The sequence below is a fragment of the Quercus suber genome, unplaced genomic scaffold (assembly GCF_002906115.3).
Source record: "Quercus suber isolate HL8 unplaced genomic scaffold, Cork oak 2.0 scaffold_678, whole genome shotgun sequence".
Classification (NCBI taxonomy): domain Eukaryota; kingdom Viridiplantae; phylum Streptophyta; class Magnoliopsida; order Fagales; family Fagaceae; genus Quercus; species Quercus suber.
This window is the reverse complement of record NW_027070119.1, coordinates 96572-124395: the sequence shown is the minus strand read 5'-3', so window position 1 is coordinate 124395 and position 27824 is coordinate 96572. Positions and strand designations below refer to the sequence as shown.

The window sequence follows — 27824 nt, the reverse complement described above, 5'->3', positions numbered from 1 at the left end:
TCACAGACCTACTTCAAAGTTCATAATAATGCCTTTAAAGTCAACATCTAATCTACCGAGAAAATATCTTACGAGCCACTCTCTCCAGGTCAGCACTCTTATTTGGGGGACTAACAAATGGGTGAATGAAACGTAAAAATTAAACCTACAAGCTAAAATACTATTTTACCCTTTGCCTGCCAACTAAACATTTTTTCTCTTCCTCTGTAATCTGAAACACAATATCACTTTTCATCTCTCTTTTTCCACTTTCACTCTTCCATTTCAGATTTTCAACCATTGTCTTTAGGGTGTTGACGACAAGCTTGCCTAGATTCGCTGGTCTCCGCCACAAATGCCCACATTGGATTTCTTGCTGTCGCTTTTGAGTTGCCGATCGTGCCATCCACGTCAATTTTTGCTGTTAAGTCCACCACTGCCCTCACCATAAACTATAAACAAGTAACTTCATCTCATTTCTTATTTCGTTTTGCTTCCTTTCATGATTCTTGTTGATTTATTGTGGAGCGTTTTGAGATTTTGATAATGAGTACAAAACCCAGTGAAGTGTGGGTGTGGGTGTGGGTGTGCCGATGGCTGAGGACCGGCAGTTGACCAGTGGCCTTACTTCCTTTGTCTTCACTAGATTTGTGAGTTTGGATCGGTGGATGCTGATGGTGGTGGGTGTTTGGCGTTATTAGGGTCACGGTATTATTTTTGTGTCTTGCTCTGTCATGGGTTTAAAGGGAAGGAAAAAAAGGTGTTGTCTTGCTAATGAGTAGTTGCCCGTTCTGAAATTAGACTATGGATTGTCCCTTTGGAAGTTTATTCTTAATAGTTCTAGTATAGGAGTTATTATCTATCATGATTTCTTAAGTTAAGCTGTGAGGCTTGTTCTCTTAAGGAATTATTGCTATTATAATGCCTATGTTGTGGTAGAACATGAAATTTTAGTAGGTCGGATTGGGAGAACTCTTGCTTGTTGCGAAGAGGAGTACATGAATTCTGTAGTCCTGCAACTTAAAATTGGAGCAAGTAGCTTGAATTATTGAGACCCTGGATGTCAATGGCACAGATTGTTGACATAAAAGTGCCATTTGTTGCACACAAACAAAAATCCATCCGAAATTCAGGTTGTGCTATTATAATTTTTAAAATTATTAACACGTATAATTTCCAAGCCAATGTATGAAGTTGTGTTGGTACTTGTGTTTTTACTGGAAATTATACTTATTATGGACTAGAATTATAAAAATTACCTTGCATCATGCATAACACAGGAATAATATTGGTCTTAGATTACAAATCACTAGGGGTTATCATAAAATTTTGTAAACGCTTTGTTGTTGATTCAGTTTTTTAAAAATAAAAAAATAAAATAATTTGGTTACTGATGGAGTTGTGGAGATTATAATATTTTGATAATGGGAATGAAACTCACTTGAGTGTTTCTGTAATTGAGTCAAGCACTTTTAAAACTTAAACTTTATCGTATGCTCTTATTTAATGCTTTTTCTAAGATTATTACATTTTTTTTTTCAGGATTCTACTACATTAAAGGATAATACAAGACTTTGAAGTATCTTGGATAGTTTGCAAAGCATATTGGAAAACTTTTTAATAGCTTTATGAACCCCTTATAGCAATTTTTTAGAATGCTTTATGTACAGTTTGTAGCACTTACAGTTTTGTAGTTTGCTTATGATTTATGAACCTACTCCAACTTGGTTTTTATATATGTATGTTTTGACTAGCTACAAGTTAAATATTAATATATTCTTAACATAATAAAAATTTCTTTTACTAAAGTCGTACTTTGATGTATCATTTGATTTTTTTTTTCTTAATTAATTGTAAAGCTTCGAGTTTAACAATTCTAATATTGTATTACAGTAACAATGTGATGCAGAAAAGGAGACGTAAAAAAGAAAAGAGTTTGCTCCAAGAAAGAACAAAATTCTATTGAAATGTACATTTTTATTACAAGACTAAATAACAAGAGTTTTATTGCAATGTACACAACTATGGGCTAAGATTTACTCTTACTCAAAAGGCAGTGTCACATTTTGTACAAAAACCAAAAGAAAAATTGTTAACACTTAGTAGAAGAGAGTAATCTGATTATGTTGCACATGCCAATGTAATTTTATAGGCAGGAATCTATTAAATTTTAAATCAAAAACTTTAGCTGAAAGAGACAATTGTGATCCTTTGAAGCAAATACTGGTTCAGTTTTTTCCTCGTCAAAAGCTTGGGTATGTGAAGTTGAGGACTGGACAATCATGAAGCCATCCCAGCAAGCCCTCCAAAGATGCGCCAATTTTAGAATAGGTCATCATCAATAACAACAACACCATGTTTTGACTCAACAACATTAGCGGAATCAACTCCAATCCTCTTATCATTACTTGCTTCCTCTTCATAGTGTCCAAGCTCACTCCCACTGATCATAAGGCCTAAAACTGAAATGCAAATAGCATGCCCATGGTTAAATATATTACACTCCCATGTTCATCAACTGTAAAAAATTTAAGATATATTGTAACAAAGAGAACTTCAAAGAGAAAATCATATGAGAAACATGACCTTAGTTGTGGAATGGGGCCCTGCTAAAGGAAAAGTATCATAAACACAATAAAAAAAACCACAAGAAAATCCAATATGTTGACTTCAAAAGAATGGAAGAAGCAAAATCCCATGGAAGAAACAAAAGCATGCTATGAACTTATTAACACCTCTTTCAAGTCTTTCAACTAAACTAGAGCAGGCAAAGGCATATATCATTATGCCATAAATAAGCAACATAATTTAATAATGTTAGAGATATATTAGACATATTAGCCTAATGTTATAGGCCCAAGTCCACTCCTGCTTATACTAATAGTTTAGGGTTTAGTCACATATATATACTCATGTTAGGGTTCATTGTAACACAGGTTATTGTACTATACTCTTATACAATAAAGATGTAGGGATTCCTTCGTAGATGTAGGCCGATAAGGCTGAACCACGTAACCTTTATGTTCTTGGTGTTCCTATTCTATGCTTCCATTTTCGCATCCACTCTAGTATATACAATATAGTATAACACATCGCGTTACTAATAATATATTTAACATGGTATCAGAGCCAAACTTCGTTCTTGGCATTAAACAACTATCTCTATGTAGCAAAGAAGTCTCCCATGTACTCAACACAGATCCACCACAGTGACACTGCTTGCCCACAAATCTGGACTTTACGGCTTCACACAGCTCCCACGGAATTAACATTGCTGTCTCGCCGCCATGTCTTCGATCTCTCAAGCATGCCGTGCCCCCCCTCCCCCCCAATTTAGATCTATGCAAATCAAGCCTTCACCTGACGAAACCAACCCCACAAGCGTGCTCCTCGACCTCCTATAAGGAAAACCCAGAAATCTGGTTGCCTGAAACCTTGCCACGTGCCTCCACGTGCCGCAATTGTCTTCGAAAAATCTCCCACTTGCCACCATAGATTCCTGACTCCCAGATTGTCTTCTGGGTACATGCGCCACTATGAAGGCCTTGTCGTCCGCCGATCTAGGTAGCTCGAGAATCTAGCTCTCATCTGGCACAACACGTGCCCTCATGCGCCACCTTAAGTTTCTGTTTCTCCTCCATGCACCAGTGGACCACCCACGCACTGAAACCTGTGATGATGTCATCCATGAAGTCATTTGATGATGTCAGAAAAGGCCAAGTTAGCTTGATCCACGTCAGCCCTAGTTACGTCATCAACCATGTAACTTGCCATATCAACAGTGTCGTCTCGTTAACACCACGTCACCTAGCTAACCATTGACTCGTATCGACTCGACCTGGACCACCCAGATCTGACCCGTGAGCAATAATTCGTTAAGAGAACAAGCCTCATAGCTAAACTTGAAGAAATCATGATAGACCTATACTAGAATTATTAAGAATAAGCTCAGATCTTCGAACCACAAACCCAAATATGTCAAGCATTGAGACGCTGAAACTACCTCGTTATACCACATCTTTGTTTCACATAATTAAGATTTTATAGCTTAAAGATTCCACGGCATCTTTTCTATAGCTTAAAGTTCTTCAATGTCTTGAATGCACACTGAAACTATTACTTTGATCAGTCCCCCTAAGAATCTTTTTGCTGGGCAAGGGCTGCAAGATCAATGTTTTTGGTTAGAGCGATGTCCTTATCAAAATTTATGAAAATGTATATCCATGAACTATCTTCAGGCAAAGGAAGGTAAATTAATTGATTAGGGCCTTGCTGAAAGGTAATAAACCATTTTAGTTTGCAAAATGGCTCAGGATTTGTCCACAGAAACTAGTTTCTATGCACTGCATTCACTTGTGTGGTATGTATTCACATTTGCATGCCTAAGAAGAGTTTTCCCCCTATCATGGTACTGAAGAACTTACCTTAAAGGTGACAGGCAATAGAACTCCTACTTTGTAGAAGGCACCGTTGAATAACGGTTTCTTGATGCTCCCATCTTAACAATCTTAAGCCCACCATTGTCTCTCGGAATTTTCCCCTATTTGTAGTTCCAATAACAATGTTATAGCCTACAAGGGCCATGACTAGTTATAAAATAAGGCTTCAAAGAAGCATCAAGCAAGTTTTTAATAAGCCCTCCAATCATGTAGGCAAAATATGCACTTCTCTCCAACAAATTCAGTGGTGGCCCCATGAATTTTTCTCAGGATGTTCCTTAAGAAGCATAAACTATAATTTGTTGCATTATTGTTTCATTAATTATAAAATTATAAATTGTTGGTTAGCCTAACATAATTTAATTTGTTTGTATTTTATAATGTATTGGTTAATTAAATTATTAATTATTCTTGTTTAGTTGCTTTATTATTATTTTTTACTAACTACTAGCAGTCTAACACACACTCCACTGTGCATTAGCACACACTAGCACACATCCTATGTGCATTATCCATGGCTCAACCCGCTACCTAGTGTCTAACATAATTTAATTTTGTCATAATGTATTGGTGCCTACCTCTGCATGCCTTTACTTTCCCAATTCAAATATCCCACCCCACACAGCCACATGGCCCATCCACCCCCCCACACTCAGCAGACAAGAGGAGCCAATTAGATAAATTCACAAATCACAATACACTAAAAGACAAACTCACCAACACAAAACACACCAACGGATAAAGTCAAAACAGGGGCAAATAATTGTAAAGTTATAAAGTAAAGCTCTTAGCTATAAAGCCAAGCCAATTACAGTTCAAAGAGGAAAAGAGAGAATCAGATATATATATATATATAGAGAGATAGAGTCTCATACTCTCATTTTAGTTCAAAGAGAAAGAGCTCTCTCTCTTAGACCACACTCCACACTCCACAACAAACCCAAAGATGTAAGAGAGAGAAAAAGAGGGCTTAAATACCTTGAGGGAGGCCTGAGGGGCAACACTGAGGGCTGCGGCAGCACATCGAGACAAGGAAGGACTCAAGGCCAAGCTGAAGTGTCACAAGCTCTGATCAAATCAAACCGATCTCCGATCTCCGATGCTCGATGTGCTCTATTGCTCGAGTTTAAGGCTCGATGCGGTGACCGATATGCTCTGTTGCTCGAGTTTCAGGCAGAGGCGCCGTCACGTCAATGTGCTTCAGTGCTTGGTCCATTGGTCATTTCGTTGATGAGGTTTTTCTTCTTTAGGTTAGGTCTCTGATTTTAGTTTTTGCTTACCATTTGATGATGATGAATCTGCAGAGCGTATTGGGTTTTGGTTGTTTTTTTTTTTTTTTTTTTCTTTCTTTTGAGAATTCGTTTGGGTTGGCCGGTTGGGTATTTAATTAATAATTATTTTGATTTAAAAATCTAGTTTGGGGTTGGTTTTGTTTAGGATTGATGTTGGGTTTTTTTCCCTGGGTGGGCTTGCTCTGTTACATTTTTTTTTTTTTTTAGATTTTAGTTCAAATTTTTTTTTGAGCCTTTTCTTTTTGCTTGAAATTAGAACAAATAATCCCCAAAAATTTAATTTTATTGGCATAAAAAAGTTTTGAGGGTATTCCTAATTTTTTGAGGGTGTTCCTAATTTTTTTTAAGGATAGATAAATAAAAATTTTAATTATTATATATAATTTTTTTTTCAGGTTAGGGTGGTCCAGGACCACCCTGGCCTAAACGTGCGTCGCCACTGCGCGCAAATTACATCAAGGCAATGATTGGCAAAGCCTAAATGTAACACTCTAAATTTTTTAATCCCAAAAAATTTAAACTACAGAATGAGGTCTCGTAATTGAATATAATCATTCAATAATCCAACAATTCTCCAAAATGACCAAAATCTGGTAGACCTTTTCCAAGATCGAGTGCACTCCCAAAATAATATTTGAATTTCAAAAATGTGTGTGTGTCTATATATATATATATATATATATTAAAAAAAAAAGTGTGCTTGAGAACTCAAATATAGTCTGCTTCAAGGAAAAAATTATCAGGGCTTAGCATTATCTTATGCCTATAAAACTATATAGGGTAAATAATCTGAAAAATATTGAAATAACAGAACCATTGGATGAGACATTGAAGAAAAGTCAAATAATTGAAATATCCCAACAGGCCGGTTTCAAAAAAAAAAAAATATCCAACAGGCCCACCCCCACTAGTATTTAGTTCATTGAGAGTTCTGTATAATCTATATAACTATATTGTATACGAAAAAAAAACCTCTACTTTGTGTTTTTTGAGATAAGATAAGAGATAGAAAACCTCTACTTTGTTAGTTTGTCTATTTTTGAAAGGGAATCTTATCCGTGATCGCCGGGGCAAGCAGCCACTCCTTTTACTGCATCATTTCAAGCTCGTTGGTGGTATGAAAGGTATTTCAAAATGTATTTCAAAGTTAATAAGGCCGTCCGGTGAGAGAAGGTCGGACGAAACAAACCTTCCATGCCGTCGATTTTCACTGGCTGAGATCAAGACAGCTACCAATAACTTCGATGATAATTTATTCCTTGGTGAGTGGAATTATAGGAAAGTATACAAGGGGTTTATTGACAACCCTACAATAAGCGTTGCCATAAAGTGTGTGAACACCAAGACAATGCCGGGTTCGGGCTGGTTAAGGAACGAGGTTCTGTTGCTTTGCCAGTTACACCACCCTAACCTCCTCCGTCTCATCGGATATTGTATCGAAGATAAACTCCAGGAGTTCCTTGTCTACAAACTCATGGTCAATGGAAACCTTCGAGACCACCTCTACGGCACTAACCACCGTGAACCCCTCCCGTGGAAACAAAGACTTAAGATTTGCATTGGAGTGGCGTGTGGGCTGCACTACCTTCACACTGGGGTGAAGCATACTACATCCACCGTAACGTGACGACGCAAAAAATTCTGTTGGACGAGAAATTGGAGCCCAAGTTGTCAGATTTTGGGTTGTCCAAGAAGGGTCCCTCGAGTTTGTCGAAGGCTGGAATCTAGGGTGGTGGGAACTTTAGTATACTTGGATCCCGAGTATTGCATGAGCGGGGAGCTGACCGATAAATCAGATGTCTACTCTTTTGGTGTGGTACTGTTGGAAGTCCTTTGTGCCAGAAAGGCATACGGAAAAAAATCTGAAGAGGAAGAACCGATACATCTGATTAGGTGGGCCCAAAGTAGCAAACGAGAAGGGGCCATTAATGAGATAGTTGATCCGTATCTTATGGGGAAGATAACTCCAGAGTGTTTTAAGGTATTCATTGACATTGCCACTGCTTGTGTGCGGCGGGGAGCCAAACATCGACCCAACATGGGTGAAGTGCAGGCAGGCCTTGAACATGCATTGGAGATACAAGAGAGTGCAGATGCTGCGAGCAAGGATGTGGATCCAACTGGTGATTATAACTATCCCATTGATGAATACATCTGTAATGATTCTCCAGATGACACTTCTTCGATGGAGATGGGGTGGAATAGCTTCGGAGAAGAGAGTTTTGCATCTACTGAAGAATTGTCCTTGGACACCGGCATGCCAAGCGGTCAAATATGATTAACCACAGACAATTCACAAGTATGTGTTTTTCAGTTTTTATATTGGTTTTATCTTTATGTTACGTTTTATTACTGATGGAGTTTATGGTCTGTGTAATTGCTGAGAAATTGTGGCTAAAGAGACAACTATGAAGTGTTATTGGGATGGGGAAAACACAAACTTTTCCCTTACCTAAAGTTATTGGGATGGGGAATCCTGATGTTTAAATAGTTTGTTGCGATATTTTTTATTCCTATGCTATTTAATACTCCTTGTACTGAGTCGTTCACCATGGAATTCATCACTAAGTTGATATTTATGATGTGCTGATGTGGTAAGTTTATATAATGTTGCCTAATCTTTCTCCTTTTCTCTTTCTTTGTAACACAGACAATTCATTTTTGTTTTTGTTTTCTTGACTTTTCAATTCTTGCAAATTATTATTTTCTTTGGTCTCTCAATTCTTACAAACTCTGTTTTTTCTCCCCTTGGGTTTCTAAATTCCCCTCTAAGCATTTGAAGCAATGCTCATTGCCTCATTCCGAACTTTTATTATCAAAACTCATCCAAAAAAAAAAAGGCTTGCACAATAGTACCTTGACTATTTAGTAGTCTCCCTAGATATTCTAATTCTGAAATTCAACTCCCCTTCGACAACAGTATGTGCTAATGGTATTATTATTATTATTTTGAATTGATCATTTTGGGGACTTTTGTTCAATCCTGCCAACTTGGGATAATTAATCAATTGTTCAATTGTAATGTGCTTAGTTTGTCTTGGGTGTAAATTTTGGGTGGATTCATGTTACAAATTTTAGGTGAAAATACACTTTTGGTCCTTACATTTTGGGTTAATTCTCATTTTAGTCCCTGAATTGATTTTGCACCTACCCTAGTCCTTGAAAATAGAAAATCATTTCTGTTTTGGTCCTTGCCATCAATCCACTAACAAAAAAGTCCTATATAGCAAACGGAGTGCATAGGTGGCATGTTAAATACTAACGTGGCTAATAAAATAATATTAAATAATGTTTTGTCAACATTTTAAATATTAAAAAAAGCCACATCATTATTTTTTTCTTTTCTTTAATTATTTTAAAATAAAATAATTTTTATTATTATTTAATTATTTAAATAATAATTAAAATAAAATTTTCTTTTCATTATTTTTTCTTTTCATCATTATTATTATTATTTTTTTGTCTGTTTATGTTCTTTGTGTTCTTCCCATAACTATTCATGTTCTTCCTTACTTCCCCAGAATTGTTCATGTTCTTCCTCAAATAACTAGTTGCCTAGAAAATTAAAAAAATCAATATTTTCTTAGAAACCAAACATGCAATACATGCATAGCAATCTTCAAATTGAGACCAAAACCTAACAATCACCAAAATACCAAAACATCTCTACTAGACCCAACCGACCAAACACCAAACACCAAACATCAAAACTTAGCTCAGATCAATAACAATATTTTCTTGGCAAGAAAACACAACAATGGACCTAGAAAATCCACCACCTTCGAACCCCACCAATGGACCCAAAAAATCTAGATCTACCCACCATCACTGATCTAACTTTTTAGATCTACTCTCCACCTCCACCTTGACTACCTCCAACACCAATCTGAGCCCCTCCATTACCTTTACTACCAATCTTCAGCTCCACTACTGATTTGCAACCACCACCTCCACCACCACTGATGTAACACCCCAAACTCGTAGCAAGGATTTAGATGCACAACTTGTCTTATAAATAATCAACAATAATATAATGGAACAAAGTGTAATTAAATATCCATAAGTAAACTTCAAACCATCAAAATCTTTCCTATGAAATCCATAAAAACAAAAATTTTAACAACAAAGTCTCCAAATACCATCTCAAAGAGTTCCACAAAAGCCAAACTCACTATCCTAAGAAAATATACTAAAACAGTCCATTAAATAACATAGCTCCAAAAGTCTTCAATCTATGTCTCTAATGATCTACCACCAAAAGATATTCCACTGCTCTAATCTGAAAGGTGGAGAAAGGGGGGTGAGCTAGAAGGTCAATAAGAGACTACATAACATGAGGATGTCTTTCAAAACAAAATAATAGTATCATTGAAAAAATATAATCTTTACAAAACATTTACAAATAGTTTTAATAGTAATATAATATATTCTATAAAACTGTCAGAAAGAAAACATTTACTATAACAATAAACAAATTTTCCATTTATAAAGATCAATAACAATAAAACAATAGTTTGACATGGAAAACATTAAACATTAGCCAAACAAAGACATAAGCTGCTTAATACTCGGTGGGTGATTCCCATAGGGAACAATAACACTAACCTCAAAAGGGCAACACTGGCTCCAAAGAGCAAACTATAACATTGGCTCCAAAGAGCAAACAATAACACTGCACCATACCACAATAACACTACATTGGCCGAAGACCAACACTTAACCCTATGTTGGCAAAGAGCTGACCGTTTGAAAATATTCTTACTATATTACAATATTGTCAATACCAATTATATATCATATAACAAATACTTTATAAAAAATATAGTTTTGAGTTATTCTTAACTTACACAGCTTCAAAGTAATATACAAGATATAATAAAATTTAGGTATGTATAAAGCATTGATAATGATATAAGTTTTTAAAATTCCACTTTTGCAATTATGTATATATAAATATATTTTTTTTGCCAAAAAAATATATAAATATACACGTCTTGAGAGACATCATGTCCTGAAATCCACTTACCTCTAGTTGCTAATACTCGTAGTCTAGATCCAAAATCAAATGAGCTCTTCCTTCACACCTAAAAGTAAAGGAGTAACACAATTATATAATTAATCCACCTTGACGTATACCATAAGGATGTAAGGGACCCTTCCTAATAATTTACCAGTCTTCAATTTAAACATCTCTACAATCCTCCAAAATATATTACTTCTTCTTACTACTATTATGTCTTTGAGGCTAATAGAGGTATTACCACCCGTAAGGATGTCATCTAATGAGAATATGCATGCTAGCGGTTCACCAAGATTTTCATCAAGTCCTAATAGGTTAATATCAATACAACCATTGTCTAGTTAAGTGTCAAATTTATATTTTCTTTAAGATTTCATATAACACTTCAACGCCACCATGAAATCCTCTATAAGATCCAAATATATGTATAGCATCCATAGAAATCTCTACCTGTATGACATAGCAATCTATAGCATGTACTGACTATTAGAAATTTAATCTAATATATATATCAACCTTTGTTAGACCAAAGGTTTGCAAATCCAACAGGTAACCAATATGATACATCCCTCAGTACATGCTAAACATGTATATAGAAACCCAAGAAAAGTTCAATGTACCATTCAATCGAATTAATTCTATAGGACATGGACCCATTATGATATTCCCTAACAATCATCCACCTTAGCCGATTAAGTATATTATCTGTCTATATTAACATGCTATAATAGACTGAATGATCAAGTTTAACATATAAAGGATTACCTCTACAGTTTTGTCCTCTTGAAGCTTAGCAATTAGGGAAATAGCAAGCCATTGCTTTGAAAATAAATAAAAGAAAAATTCCTTTCATGTGGCTGACTTAAAAAGATTCGGTATGTATATATATACCTCTAAAATAACACTCCAATTCAGTCTAGGAAGATCAATCCCACTCCAATTAGTACTCTTGAATAACACTCCTACTTGGGCTAGAGTTTAAGGCTCCACTTGGGAGGAGGGAATGGAATGGAATGGAAATGAATAAAAATAATAATTTTAGAATATTCTTCCCTTCTCTTGTTTGGGAGTTTTAATGGAGGGAATGGAAAGTCCATTCTCTTGTTCAGGAGTTTAGGCTCCGCTTGGGAGGAGAAAATGGAATGGAAATGAATAAAAAGAATAATTTTAGAATATTATTTCCTTCTCTTGTTTGGGAGTTTTAATGGAGGGAATTGAAAGTTCATTCATTTATTTGGGAGTTTAAGTGGAAGAGAATGGAATGGATAGGAGGGAACACTCATTCCTTTATATTCCCTTAAAACCTCAAATTTTCATTTCTCCGGAAATTGGGAGGAATGAGAGGGAATGAAATTAGATTTAATGATTTTTTTTTTATTAAAACTCCCAAAATACCTCTATATATTCAACCCTTTATTTTTAAATAGGGGTCTAATAGTAATTTATCATAAAATAATTTCATTTCATTCCCTCCATGTTGCTTTCAAACAGGATTACTTATATTCCATTCATTTTGATTCCTTTCCATTTCTTTATTTTAAAACATTCAGTCAAGGTTATTTAATTCCATTCCATTCCTTTCCCTTACTTAAATGCATTCTATTCCATTCAATTCCTTTCCATTCCATTTCCTTATGAACTCCCAAGCGGAGCCTAAGACCCACTAAAACTTAAATAAGTTTCCAAGACTTTAATTCCTAATTAAACTCAAATTAAGGATGTTTAGATAGGCTAGAACTCTAGAAGGATTCCAATAACACTTGAACTCCTAATCCAAATAGGTTTTAATATCTTATCTTTTTCCTTAACTAATAAGGAGACTAAAAGTTAATTATGAATAATCCACAAAAATAACCCTCACCTTACATCTTCTTTTATTTATTTTCATTGTAGATATCATAATATAAAATAATATCACCTTCAAAATAAATTAAATAATTAATCAATTTCACTCTAGAAGAATTTAAATTAAATTTAAGTGAGGCGGGTGTTACAACTGATCTAACCCCTCTTTCTCTCTCTCTAACCCAAATCAAACCATAAAGGACAAAGAGAGAAAGATGTGAAAATGAAAGAGAGCCAAGAGAGAAGGGAAAATGAAAATGAAACTCATGGATTTGTAAAGAAAGAAGAAAAAGAAATAGATATAAACACAAACACATGGACAAAGAAGAAAAAGAAAAACACATAGACCAAGAAAGAAGAAAAAAAAAAACTTATGGATCCGTAAAGAAAGAAGAAAAAGAGGAGAAAAAGAAACACACACGGACCAAGAAAGAAGAAAAAGAAACACACAGAAGAAAGAGAAACAGATACAAACAAACACATGGACCAAGAGAGAGATATGTGATTATTTTTATTTTTTTGTGTTTATCTGAAAATAAAGAAGAAAAATAAACAAATACAAACACAAACGCACACTTCAATAGAAACAAATACAAACACACACGAGATCTAAATTCCAAAACTTTTTTTTGTTTTTAATTATGTTTTTCTTTATTAAAATTAATTAATTTTTTAAGTTAGTTGTTGACATGGAAGCTGACGTAGTAGTTTTAATATTATTTTATTAGCCATGTCAACATTTAACATGTCACCTATGCACTCTGTTTGCCATGTAAGACTTTTCTGTTAGTGAGTTGACAACAAGGACCAAAACAAAAATAATTTTCCATTTTCAAGGACTGGGATAGGCGCAAAATAAATTTAGGAACCAAAATGAGAATTGGCCCAAAATATAGGGACCAAAAGTGTATTTTTGCCAAAATTTTACTTATAGCTCCATTGATGTAGCATAGCTTTTGTAGTTTGTGGTGCTAAAAATAACATTTTAGTAATTTAACACCACCAATACTAAGCATCAGTATCCACACATATAAAACTCCTAAAATGCTATATTTTAGCATCAAATCACAAAAGTGTAGATCTAGCATGCCAATTGTAAAAAAATTTACAATTGAGCTAGAATAGTATCCTACATTTAGAGCATTAGTATTAGGTCTTGTATAACTGAAAATATGCTAAATTTTAGCATCAAATCATAAGAAAAACATGCATTCTATGGACTTGCAATTGTAAAAAAAAAATTGCAATACTGCTACAGTATTGTCTTATATGTATGACGACATTGTAGCAGGCTTGTATAATTTTTTTATTACTTTATTCTCTCTCCCTCTTTCACTTTGTCTTCTTCTCCCACTTTGTCTTCTTCTCCCACTTTGTCCTCACTCCCTCTCTCACATCTCTCTCCTGTTCAAGACTTGCCATCGCAGTTGCTTGGGCTATTTCGCCATGGGGCGTGTGGGTCTTGGTGAGGTGGGTTTTGATTTTGGGTGGGTTCCGATGGGGTTTTGATTTTAGGTGGAGATCGAGTGGGTTCTTATGGGGTTTTGATCGGCATGGGTTTCGTTCTGATGGGGTTTTAATCGCGTGGTCCTGTGATGGAGGCGTTTAAGCTTACCTCCGATGATTGGTTGCTCAACCTTGCCTCTAATAATGGGCTTCTCAACCTCCCCGATGGGTTGATGGGTTTTTGTTTAAATGTTTAATTTAGTGGTAGCTTGTTTGAGTTTTGGTAGCTTTTTTTGGGTTTGTTCGTGGTGGTGGTGGTGGTGGTAGCAGGTGGTTGCAATGGCAGTTTAGGTCATGGGTCAAGTGGTGGCTGTGTGGTTGGTTGAGTGGTGGAGGTTATGGGCTATGTGGGTTGTGTGGTGGAGGTTACGGGTCGTGTTGTGGTGTGGGTTGATTTTAACAAGTGGGATTTTGGTGGGCAATGGGGCAGTAGAGGGTTGATCAGGGTAGGTTTGGGTGGTTGAGAGAGAGAGAGAGACAGAGAGTAAGAGAGAGAAGTTGTAGAGGATTGGAAAGTACTGAGATGGTATAATAAATAAAATAGTTTTTAAGATGGTAAAATAGAATAGTTTGAAAATATTGGATGCTAAGAGCATTCACATCCTAAAATTTTATCACATCCTATTTTACTATCTAAAAAAACTACTTTATCAATTATACCATACCATTTTACAATTCTTTCAGCATCTCAACTTTTATTTTACAATACAACACATTAAAATAATATTTCTACACAATAAAATAATATATCCCAAAACCCAAATAAAAACAAAAACCCGGTGTGAGAGAGAGAGAGAGAGAGAGAGGAATTGATAAAGTAATGAATAAATTATTAGTTTTTTTTTTTTTTTTTTTTAGAATTCAGCTACAGTGCAATTCTACTTTAGAATTGCATTGTAGCACTATTGCACATTTTTTTTGCAATAGTTGCTTTTTACAAATATGGGTGTTGGGGTTTTGGGGCTTTAATGCTAAATCTGTCATACATTTGGCATTTGGTCGTCTGGATGTGAATGCTCTAATGCTCTTAGAAGCTACTGTAGCAAGATGGTATAATTTTAAAATAATATTTTATTGGGTTTGGGTTTATTTGGTATTAGGTTATATTATTTTATTGTGTAAATATATTATTTTAATGTGTTGTATGGTAAAATAAAGTTGGGATATTGGGTATATTGTAAAATGATATGGTATAATAGATAATTAACTTTTGAGATGGTAAAATGAGATATTTTCTAGAAACCAGATGCTAAAGCTGTCTTCCTTGATATTCTAATTTTGCAATTCATACGGGCTATAGGACCAAACGGCCTATAGCCACGAATTTAGGGCCTATAGCTATGTTTTAGAAACGCCCCTATAGCCCTTGTTTTTGTAGTGAAAGTACGTGCTAAACATATTTTTCTATTTTGGGGACTTTCTTCAATCTTGCCAACTTGGAATAATTAGTCAATTGTTCAATTTTAATGTGCTTCGTTGTTGTTTGGTGCTCTTCGTTGAAGTGTTAACAGCACTACTCTCACATCTCCTCCAAAACTAAATGACTAAATGCATGCCACAATTTTGCAAACAATCAAAATCTCCCAAAAAAAAACCTTATTACAGTGAATATTTTCACAATTAATGAGGCTTGTTGTTTATTCCAGACGAGAGTGATAGAGAGAGATGGTGTGGCTATAAAATAATCCCACTAATCAACAGACGACTTCTAAGACATAAGACGTTAATCAAACAAACAAACTGAAGAAAATTTATGTTCATGACTTTGATTGCATGACTGTTGAATGCAATAAAATACTCTACAATGAAATATCTTGATTAAAGAACAACTACTTGCAATGGGAAAAATTGGCCATGGCAAATTGGATGGCTAGCTGATCCCAAAGTGCATTCATCTTTGGAGACCTTTGAGTTTTCCTTCAATAGTGGAGTAAATTTGGGATGAATCTACCACTACAACTACCCTTGCTTCTACTTGTTTATAAAAAGTGAAACCAATGATTAGTGTTCGTTTGGCATGATTAATTTTGCCAACTTATTTTACTATTTAGCTTATTTTTACTACTATTCAGGGGTTCCACTATATTTTTGGTACTATTCATGGGTCCCACTTTACTATTTCAACTAACTTTTATATTTATCTACAATACTTTCAACAAAAAGTTTTCAGTTTCAGCAAAATAAACGGATCCCAAACAAACCCTTGATCGGGGCTTTAGAAGGAGTTGAGAAGACAATCAAGTGTGGAGAAGTAGAAGCCTAAACGTCAAGGTTATCAGACTCATAAAAATTGTGTTAAGAATGAGGTAGATGAATAAATGTCACTATTCACTATCCTTATCTACTCTTCTAAGATAAATCCAAAAGTGATTTATTCATATTGGACACCTAGATGGATATTTATGGTGTGTTCCCTACGTTTAGCACTAAAATTAAGAAGAAAAAAAATTAAGAACATTTGGCACAAAATTGGACTTCAATTGAAGAATCTTTTTTTTTTTTTTGAGAAACAAACACACACACACACACACAAGAGAGAGGGAAATGGGTTCTAACTCAAGGCACACCACAATTTCACTTAAAAGCCATGGTAACTTTTAAGGGAGGGTGGGCAAGTTATACTACACACAACACACAACACACTTTCTTAAACAACGTAGGATAATTACCCATTCTTTTTTTTTTTAGAAACAAACACACACACACACACGCATAAGGGAGAGGGAAAGGAGTTCTAATACAAAAGCACACCATAACTCCACTCAAAAGCCATAGTAACTTTTAAGGAATGTGAGGGAAGTTATATTACACACAACATACTCTCTTAAGTAATGTGGGACAATTACCCATTCTTTTTTTTTAAGAAACAAACACACACACACACACACACACACACACACACACACACACACACGGGAGAGGGAAAAGGGTTTTAACATAAATGCACACCACAACTCCACTCAAAAGCCATGATAACTTTTAAGGGAGTGTGGGGCAAGTTATACTACATACAACACACTCTCTTAAGCAATGTGGGACAATTACTCATTTTTTTTTTTTTAAGAAACAAAAACACAGGGGTTCTAACATAAAGGCACACCAATAGAATGAGAATAGACATTTGGAAGGATAATTATGATGTGATCCCACATAAATTTAGACATATGGCGTAAAATTGGACTCCAATTTCAAATTCTAATTAGACTTTTTCTAAACTTTTTCTATTAATATATATTAGTATGTAACCCGTGCAAATGCACGGGAATGATAAATTGAAGCAGTGTTATTAATGTTAGCTTGAGTTATTAAATATATAGGACATTAGTTCAACCAGGACATTTAGAGGTACTAAAATTGTTTTTCCTTGCAATTTTCATGATATCAATTACACTAAATTTCTCATTACATTACTATTATGTATATAATTTAGAAAATCACTATTGGATACTACGTATACAATATTAATTCACAATCATTGTACATGAAATTGTACTAAATACAACACAAAATAAAAGAATAGGTTGGTCCAATAGTATCTCCTAAATTGAATGGAGATGGGTGCATGGAATAGTTTAGATCAATTACAATCTTTTAGGTTCAAGATTTTCCCATACAAAATAATATTAATTCACAATCATTGTACATGAAATTCTACTAAATACAACACAAAATAAAAAGAATAGGTTGGTCCAATAGTATCTCCTAAATTGAATGGAGATGGGTGCATAGAATAGTTTAGCTCAATTACAATTTTTTAGGTTCAAGATTTTTATATAAAAATATCTGAATAGAAACAGTATAAAAAAAATATGCTCATTAGTTTATGGAAAACTAACAAAAGCAAAATCCAATTTTGATTCTAATTGAATTTTCTCTAACATTTGGTTTATATATATATATATATATATATATATTATCCAATTAGTAATGGACAGTACATAATTATGGTATATTACATAAATAACTTATAAATTTGAAATTATTTTTAGTTACACAAAAAATGGCTCATAAATATAAAATCATTCAAATTCTCTTTTCCTCTAATTTTATTTATAGAGTTAGATATATGATTAGGGTTTTTTTATTTTTATTTTTTTATTTTTATGGTTTATTTACATTAGACTCCTCGTTTTCTACGTTGAATTAACTTACTTGACACAAAAATTAAAAAACTTAGATTAGATGGGACACTTGGGGTAAAATTAAACTCTAATTGAAATTCAATTTTTATATTGAATTAACTCACTTGACACAAAAATTTAAAAACTTAGATGAGACACGTGACACAAAATTAGACTCTAATTGAATTTGAATTTGAAATCTAATTGAATTTTCTCTCAGTTTTACCTATTAATGTATACTAGCTTGTAATCTGTGCTAACACATGGAAGTATTGAATAATAGTAATAATTAATGAAGGTCATCCCAGCTTTCTTGCCGAGTATTATAAATGGGTTATTTAACACAAAATTAAACTACAATTAGAGGCTAATTTGAATTTTGATTATGCCTTGACTTTAATATATCACTGATTTTCTCATATATTGTGCTTTGATCTCAATTTTCTAGGGATAGTTGCTAACTCAAGTGATGAATTGGAAAATTTTGTATACGTGTCACTTCAATCAACCTACCAACAAAATAAGAACAGAAACAACAAATTAGTATCAGTTGTAACTAAATCATGGAGATTTAGTAATTGTCTCTAAAGCAAGAAAACCCTTTACAATTACATGCTGTAGTAATTGGATCATAGGCATTGTATTTGTGAAACTTGAAACTCTTTCAAGCATGACCTTTGTTTTGTGCTAGCAATTCCATATCAATGGTTTGTTTTACTCATTTAGAATAGCATTTCGAACCAGGTTGCTGCATGACCTGGAAATGTTTGATGTTACTGTATGTTTTGGGTTCAAACAACATGAACTGTAGTGATTATCCTACTAATAATCGGTTATTGAGTTCTTCCATTGGGGTTCTATTATTTGAGGAGGGATGATGCATAATGATTTTGCAATTGTCCCAATCAATATTATTGGCTATGTAAAAACTAAAGCAAGAAAAAATAAATAAGATATGAAGATTCATTGAAATGGATACAATAAGCCAAAAAAGGACATTCTATTTTATAATTCGACAAATGTAAGGTTGCGTTTGTTTTGCCTGAAAAGGATTTCAGGAAATTATTTTACACCAGGCTGTGTGTTTGGTACCAACAGAAAATTGGGTCAAACGGAAATTATTTTACCCATTGATTGTAAAATAACCCTTCTCACCCATAAAACCATTTCCGTTCTTATTTTACCTTCAAATGATTTACACTTCTCACACACTCTCTCAAAACTTCTCACATGCACTCCTCACAGACATCACTGGTACTCTCCAAGCTTAGTTGTGACCCAGCTCCACCCTGTCCCTCACACCAAATGCAACTCCACCCTCTCCCTCATGCCATTTCAAGCTCCACCCACAGTCTGATGAGCGCCATCGATCCACCCACGGTGAGAGCTCATAGCTCCACCCCACACACCAACGAGAGAGAGACGTAGCTCCACCCTACATGCAGACGCCGGTCTGAGGTCCCCCCTCACGCTGGCGATGCCCATCTCACCTCCAACATCTTCGATTTGTCGCTCCCACGACGCCGACAAAATACTTCTCTCAAACCCACCCTCTACAATACCTGATCCACCCAAGACTGATCTCGTTCTTGACCCAACTAAGACCGATCTCGTTGTCGTTGCTGAAAATCGTCGCTGCTACTGAAGACCAATCTCATTGACTCGATCTCCATCTCTTTCCCGATCTATCTCTCTTTCCCTCAATCTCTCACTCTTTCTTTCTCCCTGTTTCTCAATTTGACCAAGTTTAGCTTGTGAATGAATGGAGCTAATGGATTTTTGTTTTGTTAACTGTATATACTGAAATCTTCTATTATAAAATTTGTTTGAAAGCTAAGAAAATGGCTGAGAAAATGTGAGAAATTAATAGAAAATAGCATTTTCAGAATGCAACTAAACACTTGAAAACATTTTCTAAAACAATTTTTATAATGTAGCCAAACACTTGAAAATATTTTCTTTTCCCAAAAATATTTTCACCTGAAAATATTTTACACTCGGAAAATATTTTACACTGAAACAAACGCAGCCTAAATTTTCGAATCAAGTCTGAAAGCTCGGATTTGTGCTAAAACACAAGAGCTTGTTTAGACCCCCAATTAATTACAACTCTATTGCATTTACTCTAACTTATCTAAGTGTGAAACAAGAGTAAATGAAGCGCAATAAACCAATAACTACTCTAGTGCATAAACATGAACAACAAATAATAAAAGTAAAAGCACAAGAGTAAGGGAAGAGAGATGCAACCATAAGATAACACCAAGACGTGTTATCGAAGAGGAAACCGAAGAACTCGGCAAAAAACCTCTCTGCGACTCTCCAAGTTGAAATCGATCCACTAGAGAATAAAATTGAAGTACACGAATAACAAAAGACCCTCCAAGCCTAGTCTACCCAATGTACTTGAGCCCTCCAAACTCCTGTTACCAACAGACTTCTCGGAGTCATGTCTTCTCTAGCTTTTCAAATCCCGCAATACGCTCGATTGCATCCGCCAAGCCACACCGGCTTCTTTTGGCAAATTCTCAAAGCTTCTTAAGCTTCAAAATACTTTCTACACTCTGAATAGGTGTGGGTTGTGTTTGGTACAAATCTCCTCTTAAGGTATGACAATGGGAGAGGGAAGGAGAAGAGGCTAAAATGATTTTTCACTAATGATGAGTAGCTCTCTCTCTCTAAAAGATGGGTGTGTGTGTTGTAGAAAACCTATTTAAGGTTTTTCTCTCTGAATGACCTCTCATACATTTGTAGGCAATGAGGGTATATATAGTATGGGTGAAGGGTAAAAAAGTCACTCTTAAAATTCTCCAGGCAGAACATTTCGCGAATACTTCACAGGAAGGCCTTACCCACGAGACACTCGCGAAATCGACAGCCTGGCATGACTCTTCAGCTTCTAGCATGTGCTTCTCACATGCCCTTTTCATAGGATACTTTTCTTGCAAGTTAGTCACGAAATTGCACTAATTCTTCATTTCATGCTCGATTTTTTACTAACTTAATACTAAACCCAATACAATAAAATTCCACAAAATACAAGGAACAAAATTAAAGCAAATACAACACCTTTTGTCATGGAATAATGCCAACATATAACATAGTTGTAAATCACAACTTTACAAAATCAATTGTCCACATAATACAATGGATATTCTGCTCACATAAATAAAATAAATAAGATACGAATCTTATTGAAATGGATACAATAAGTCAAAAGAGGACATTCCATATTAAAATTACAAATGTAAATTTTCGAATTAATGGATATTATGCTCTCATAAGTTTTGTTTCAAGTTTACCAATAATGACTCATGTTATTCTCAATAGACTAATTGCTCATACAAATGCTTAACAGCACAAAAATATAACTAAAGAGGGAGTTGACAATTTAAATTAAATGGAGCTCTAACATATTGAAGTTTATTAGGTTTTCTTTATCTCTTAAAATATCAATTCAAACCTCAGAGCTCAATATAACAAAATAGCCAAAGGATTCTAGAGAGAAACTTTAAAAACAAAAACAAAAAACAAAAAATAAACACTTTTAAAGCCCTTAGGTCACAAAAATCTTATAGTCAAGCATTTGCCAAACATCTTGCAGGCAATTTTTAAAAGGTAAAATTAAAGGCCAATGCTAAGAAAAAAGATTTAACCATAGTCTGGCATTCATGTTTAGAGACCCCATTCTGAAAACTCTCAAGGAATGAATAGAGACAGCATAAGACTGAAATATAGAAAAGAATTAAGAGCTGTGGAATTGAATGTTGTTTTGAAGGGAATTGAGTGGGTACCTCTGTTGGGATTAGTGCCATTGAATCCTATTGTATGATGCTATGTATGATATTATTTATGACATTATGTATGACATGATGTATGACTTAATATTGTAATTAATAAAGTTGTTTTATTATCATATGAAATAATGGTAACATGAATATTCGGACATTATCATATAGTCTATGAGATGCATAGTATGTGATTTATGTGAAAAGTCACAAAAGATATAAATTACAAGTTCTTTGTAAACTCATAATTTAGTTCATAATCGGTAATGAAATTGGGCGTTTCGTCTGCGATGACTACAACATATTAACTAAGATGATTTGTCTTGATCATGGAAGTGGTGATTTTTAGTTAATATATTTTAAGAGTTAAGATATATTGAACTGGACCGCTGTAAGATTTATTATTCTCCTAACGACTGTCAATTGAATAATAAATCTCACGACTTCTATTTGCATGAACTCTTAATCCTGAGAGAATAATGGACCTGATCATGAAGTGTAGGTTGCCTTGATATATCAAGAGTGAGATCTAAAGTAATGGTCAAAACCTCAGTATGTTGAGCAGCCACATTTAGTGTTGATGGAACATATATTCTAAAAATGGAATTCATAGTCTCTTAACGGAAATATAAAATATTCCCTTGAGATAAGTTTAATGGGTTTGTTATTCAGAGAGTTAGGCCTAACCACTTTAGTAATACTAAATTATATATTTATGAAATTGGATTTTATAAATATATGATGAATAACTTAAAAGATTAAACCGGATACTCAAAGATTAAGATGTAGCAATCTATAAAGTGGCAGTCTTCATTAATGACTTTGTATTACTATGAATATTTTATAAAGGGGTTGCATGTATAATAAAGTCTTGAGATATAATCTATTAATAAGGCCTAGAGTTCAATTATATTTATATAGTGGTATTTAATATAATTAATGGTAACTTTGGACTTGTGAAGAGTTGACAGAGAAGCCCAAAGCCCATTGGAGCTAAAGTCTTATTTGTTCCCTTTTAGTCCCATTCCAAGCCACACAGTAAAGCCCAATTGGAAAATTCCAAAATGCTAGCCTAATTAGATAATCAGTTATGTAGAGAAAAACATACAGAATTTTAAGTGGAATAAAATGGTTTGTATGAGAGGAAGAGACGCACTCTTTGACTCTCTCTAGAACATACACACATAACTGATTGAGAAACCACACTTCTTGGGCATCAAGTGGAATTGGAGTGAAGATTAAAAGTATTTCCAAGTGCTTTCGATTTTCGGTTTTGAATTTCACTATACCAAGGTACACTCTCTTGATCTTATATTCTGAAACTTATATAATACATGTTATCAATTGCATATGAAGTAGATCCGTTTAATTCTTCCGCTGTGCATGTTATTTTCCATCAACCTCTTGCGATCATCTTCATCACCATTGGCTAAGCCATTCTAAATCTGAGTCTATATTTTTCTCATAATTGATTAGTCTAACATCCAGAGAATCATTTTCTGGGAACCATGTTTATATGCGACACAACAAATATATCCTTTTATAATACCCACAACTGCCAATCATATATCTCACTCGTTTTCATAAACATTCTTTCAAATATATTGAATGCATAATGGAAATCAATCCCTAACAAAGTTTAAATCTTTTTACCACGTAATTGATATATATATGACTTGAAACGGTCAACATATATCAAACAAAATAAATAGGACGGATATCAACAAAGATATAAACATTACCAATCTTGATGAACCAATATCTTTTGCATTGGTCCAAGAACAAACGCATTAGTTTCAATAATTGTTCCAGAGTGAATGATGTAAAAAATTAAAGAGTGAGAACGTACTGAAAAAATAAAAATTGAAAATAAAGGTATTGGAATTCAAAGGGCACGACTTTTACACTTAAAGGAAGTGTGCCGTGGCTTTTAAGTGAGGAAACAACAAAGGCAGGTAACCTAGCGCACACACACGTGCACACACACACACACACACACACACACACACACACACACACTTGTTTTTTTTTTTTTTTTCCTCTCTCTCTCTCTCTCTCTTCTACTTCTTTTGATGGGTAGATAGTGGGGAAGGGGAAGGTGGGGATTGAATCACAGACATGGGGTACCACAAAGGATTGAAATCATGTCTATAGCTGTGTTTTTTAACATATATCATTCTGTCACCATGTAGTTCTACTCAGTGCTTCCATAACAACCACAAATGTTAAAGGGAAAAGTGGATCCCTTGATGTAACCTCCAACTACTAGAGAAAAAAACCTGTGGGTGTACTAGTAGTTACTAGCACGAAATATTTGGCTATAAAGATACAAAAATATATCCATTGTTTCCATATTTCCCCGAAACCACACCGTTGAAGCAAGTAAATTGAGCAGCCCTATTAACATTGTCATAAGCCTTTTCCACACCAAGTTTACATAAGATCCCCAACCTACAAGACCACAAACGACTATCCTCCAATTACTAGAGAAAAAAACCTGTGGGTGTACTAGTAGTTACTAGCACGAAATATTTGACTATAAAGATACAAAAATATATCCATTGTTTTCATGTTTCCCCGAAACCACACCGTTGTAGCAAGTAAATTGAGCAGCCCAATTAACATTGTCATAAGCCTTTTCCACACCAAGTTTACATAAGATCCCCAACCTACAAGACCACAAACACTATCTTGTTACTCATTGGCTATAAGGATAAATCAAGTATTTGTCTCCCCTGAATGAAGGGGTTCTACATATTAGACACAATCTCGCCCAGTACACCTTTTAACCTGTTTGCTAGCACATTTGCCAAAATCTTATAGACACTGCCCACAAGACTAATTGCTCAAATTTCTTTCAATTCAAGTGCTCCCACTTTTTTAGGAATTAATGCCACAGAAAAAGAAAGTAGGATTTAAGATTTTTTAAGCATAAATTTTTCATGGAATTCATAACATCAGCAAGTTTGAAAGAAAGCAATTGTGAACCCATCTTTACCCGGGGCATTGTCTCCATTTATACTCCTAAGAAGACTAGTAAACTGAAAGCATGATTAGGTAATAAACTAAAATGATAACTTGGACTGACAGAGAATAAACCTAAGATACTTAGAATCTAGTAAATAATTCTAGACTCAAGTAAATCACCAAAATACCTCTAATTCACTGGCATTGTCGAAATTACAGTTCTTTTGTTGAATACAGAACTAAAAATTACTGATTATATAAAAATCAAACAAAAAACTGTTTTGACCCTGGACTAATTATAACTTGACCTTTAGAACCTTACCTTTTTTAGTTTAATTGGATTCCACATGTTGATCTGATAATATAAATCTTGGATGGATGACTTTGCAAAGTAACAAAATTAATCTTCCATGGCTGCTTCATAGGAGAGAGAATGAGAGTGTATGAAAATGACTGCCTGAAATTATATATTCACTTTCATGAGTAAAAATTATTCAAATAAGTAGCATCTTTTGGTTGTTCTCACAGCAAACTCCAACTATGAGCTTGGAAGAGGTGATAAGGTTGGTGGTTGGAAACCCAAACCAATTCCTAGCCTTGAAGATGTTTGTGTCATTCAGGTAGCCAGTGGTGGATATCACTCCCTTGCATTAACTGGTAAAGTGATTACTTAATCTTGTGATTGTTGCAGAAAGTGTTTATTTTTTTATACGTTACTTGCTATTATTAGTGATTTATGTTGTATAATTTCAGATGATGGTAAAGTACTTTCTTGGGGCTATGGTAGACATGGTCAGTTGGGTCATTCTTCTATCCTAAATCAAAAAATACCTGTAGTGATAGAGGCTTTATCTGATGAGCATGTAGTCTATATTGCTTGTGGAGGTTCATCTTCAGCAGCTGTAACTGGTAAGGCGAGGCTTGGCTTCTTTGGTAGCTTCTCTTTCTTTTGATGAGTGTAAAATTTATGAAAAGGTGCCACTAGGTGCACAATCCCAAGTACATAGGGAATGTATAAAAACAACACATCAAAAAATAAGGAAAAAAGAAAAAGGAGAAATAAGAATAAGCTCAGGCCTGAAAGTTGGGTAAAACAAGTTAAGTCAAATCACTAAAATTCTCTAAAATGTAGAAGAATCCAAGGAAATAAAAGTAGGATGTATCACTATAAATGAAACCGGGCCTTGGGGAAACACATTTTGTCTCTCCTATGGATGTCTCCTTGCCATCAAATTTCCTCTTTTATTCTCTACTTAAAATTTTGACATCAAATAGACATAACAAAACTATCTGAAAACTGAATCTTTTGACATGCAATATGCTTGATGTGCAATGCAAAAAAAAGTTGTAGAATAAGAAGTTTTTTTTTTGGAGCTGACACACCCACGCAGAAAGAACCGAACCCAGTCGTTAAGTTTGGAGCAGTCCACAGTACCTTGGGCATAAAATTGTAGTTTCTCATTGCACATTGTTTTGACTTTGGATTGAACTATTTTATATCTGTTATTTTCGTTGCATTATTTTAATTTATGTACCATATTGGAATAAGAGTGGTTCATTGTTTATTTGAACAGCTAAAGGGAAGTTGTACATGTGGGGGAATGCCAAAGATTCTCAGTTAGGAGTTCCCGGGCTTCCAGAGGTACAACCATCTCCTGTCGAAGTTAAGTTTTTAACGGAGGATGATGGCTTGGGACCCCCCAATGTGCTATCTGTTGCTGTAGGTGCATCACATGCCATGTGTTTGGTTATGAAGTCAGCTTCTTAACAACAATAGTCTCTTGGCTGGGAGGTCCTCTCAAAATATGAAGTTTCAATAAATATGGAAAGAACCTTTTGCAACTGAGCGCAAGCAAGGGTGGAAATGTATTTGTAGATTTCTAATGTTGAGATAATTCAGAATGCTTTACAAATGAGAGAAATACAGTGACCAGTTGAGGTGGATATTGGTTTCGTAATGCAAGAGGTTGCATCTCCTACTAATTGTATGTTGAGCTGCATCTCAGGATATGGAAACTCATCTGTCTCAGAATTATGCTGCAACTGACACACAAGAGATGCAAACATTAGAAATCTAATGTTATTGCCAAATATTTTGTGGCATTATCTTTGCATATGGTGTTTTTGTTATGGGGTTTCTCCTTGGGTATTTTTCAAGGTTAACCGGAATTGGATGTATTTGTTATGGTCAACTTCAACTTTCAATGGCAAGTCAAAAAAAAAAAAAAAAAAAGGTGATGTCTTCAATTTTTGGAGATTGCCACTATTATCAAGGTAATGTCTTCAATTTCAGCAAAAAAAGGTAATGTCTTCAATAATTGAATGGAATGGAATCAGGGTAATGCCTTCCATAATGGAATGGAGGTATTCAATAATGGAATAGAATGAAATTAAGGTAATGTCTTTTATAATGGAATGGAATGAAATGGAGGTATTACGATTTGAATTTCAAACTAAATACCAGAGTGATCTATTCAACCAACAAGTATGAGCTAGGGGTGCACAAAAAAACCTGACCCACTACACCTATATCCTATTACTTCGTGTGTATGTGTGTAAAATATCTATTTAACTGACCCCATTGCATTGTTAAAACTACACCGAATTAATTTAATCACTAATCCTATTCATGGGCGGTGTAGTGAGGGATTTAAAGAGACTGTACACTGCGTTTGGTGGCAAAATTGGCCCAAAATTGCACTGTGCCACACCGTGTACACTAGTATGGACAATCATGACTAGTTGTGTTAATAAGATCTCTCTCATAAATTTTTGCTATCACAAGCATTGGAAACTCCTCTCATTGCCACTCCATGATGGACCTTCAGGTACTTATCCTCCTTTCTTGTTGTAAGTATTTGTGGGTT

The 27824-nt window shown here is 34.6% G+C and overlaps 2 protein-coding genes and 1 long non-coding RNA gene across 3 annotated transcripts; all 3 read left to right on the top strand.

The window, feature by feature from the left end:
* The first annotated feature begins 158 nt into the window (after nt 1–158).
* Nucleotides 159–1715, top strand: LOC136064390 (uncharacterized). Its single transcript, XR_010626008.1, has 2 exons — nt 159–441; nt 1522–1715. It is a non-coding gene; the product is annotated as an uncharacterized LOC136064390 (long non-coding RNA).
* A 5763-nt stretch (nt 1716–7478) lies between these two features.
* Nucleotides 7479–7988, top strand: LOC136064382 (receptor-like protein kinase FERONIA). Its single transcript, XM_065766069.1, has one exon. The coding sequence runs from the start codon at nt 7479–7481 to the stop codon at nt 7986–7988; it is 510 nt and encodes a 169-aa protein (XP_065622141.1).
* Nucleotides 7989–14419: 6431 nt separating this feature from the next.
* Nucleotides 14420–27149, top strand: LOC111990216 (RCC1 domain-containing protein RUG3, mitochondrial). Its single transcript, XM_065766068.1, has 4 exons — nt 14420–14527; nt 25464–25614; nt 25711–25866; nt 26532–27149. The coding sequence occupies exons 1-4, from the start codon at nt 14420–14422 to the stop codon at nt 26723–26725; spliced, it is 609 nt and encodes a 202-aa protein (XP_065622140.1). The 3' UTR covers nt 26726–27149.
* The last annotated feature ends 675 nt before the right edge of the window (nt 27150–27824 follow it).

What these genes read in the sequence shown, in the direction of transcription:
- LOC136064382 (XM_065766069.1), top strand. Translation starts at nt 7,479, where the DNA reads ATGAGCGGGGAGCTGACCGATAAATCAGATGTCTACTCTTTTGGTGTG.
- LOC111990216 (XM_065766068.1), top strand. Translation starts at nt 14,420, where the DNA reads ATGGGCTATGTGGGTTGTGTGGTGGAGGTTACGGGTCGTGTTGTGGTG. An exon ending in GCAGTAGAGGGTTGATCAGG is followed by an intron (nt 14,528 to 25,463) that starts GTAGGTTTGGGT and finishes TCAAATAAGTAG; the next exon opens with CATCTTTTGGTTGTTCTCAC. An exon ending in TCACTCCCTTGCATTAACTG is followed by an intron (nt 25,615 to 25,710) that starts GTAAAGTGATTA and finishes GTATAATTTCAG; the next exon opens with ATGATGGTAAAGTACTTTCT.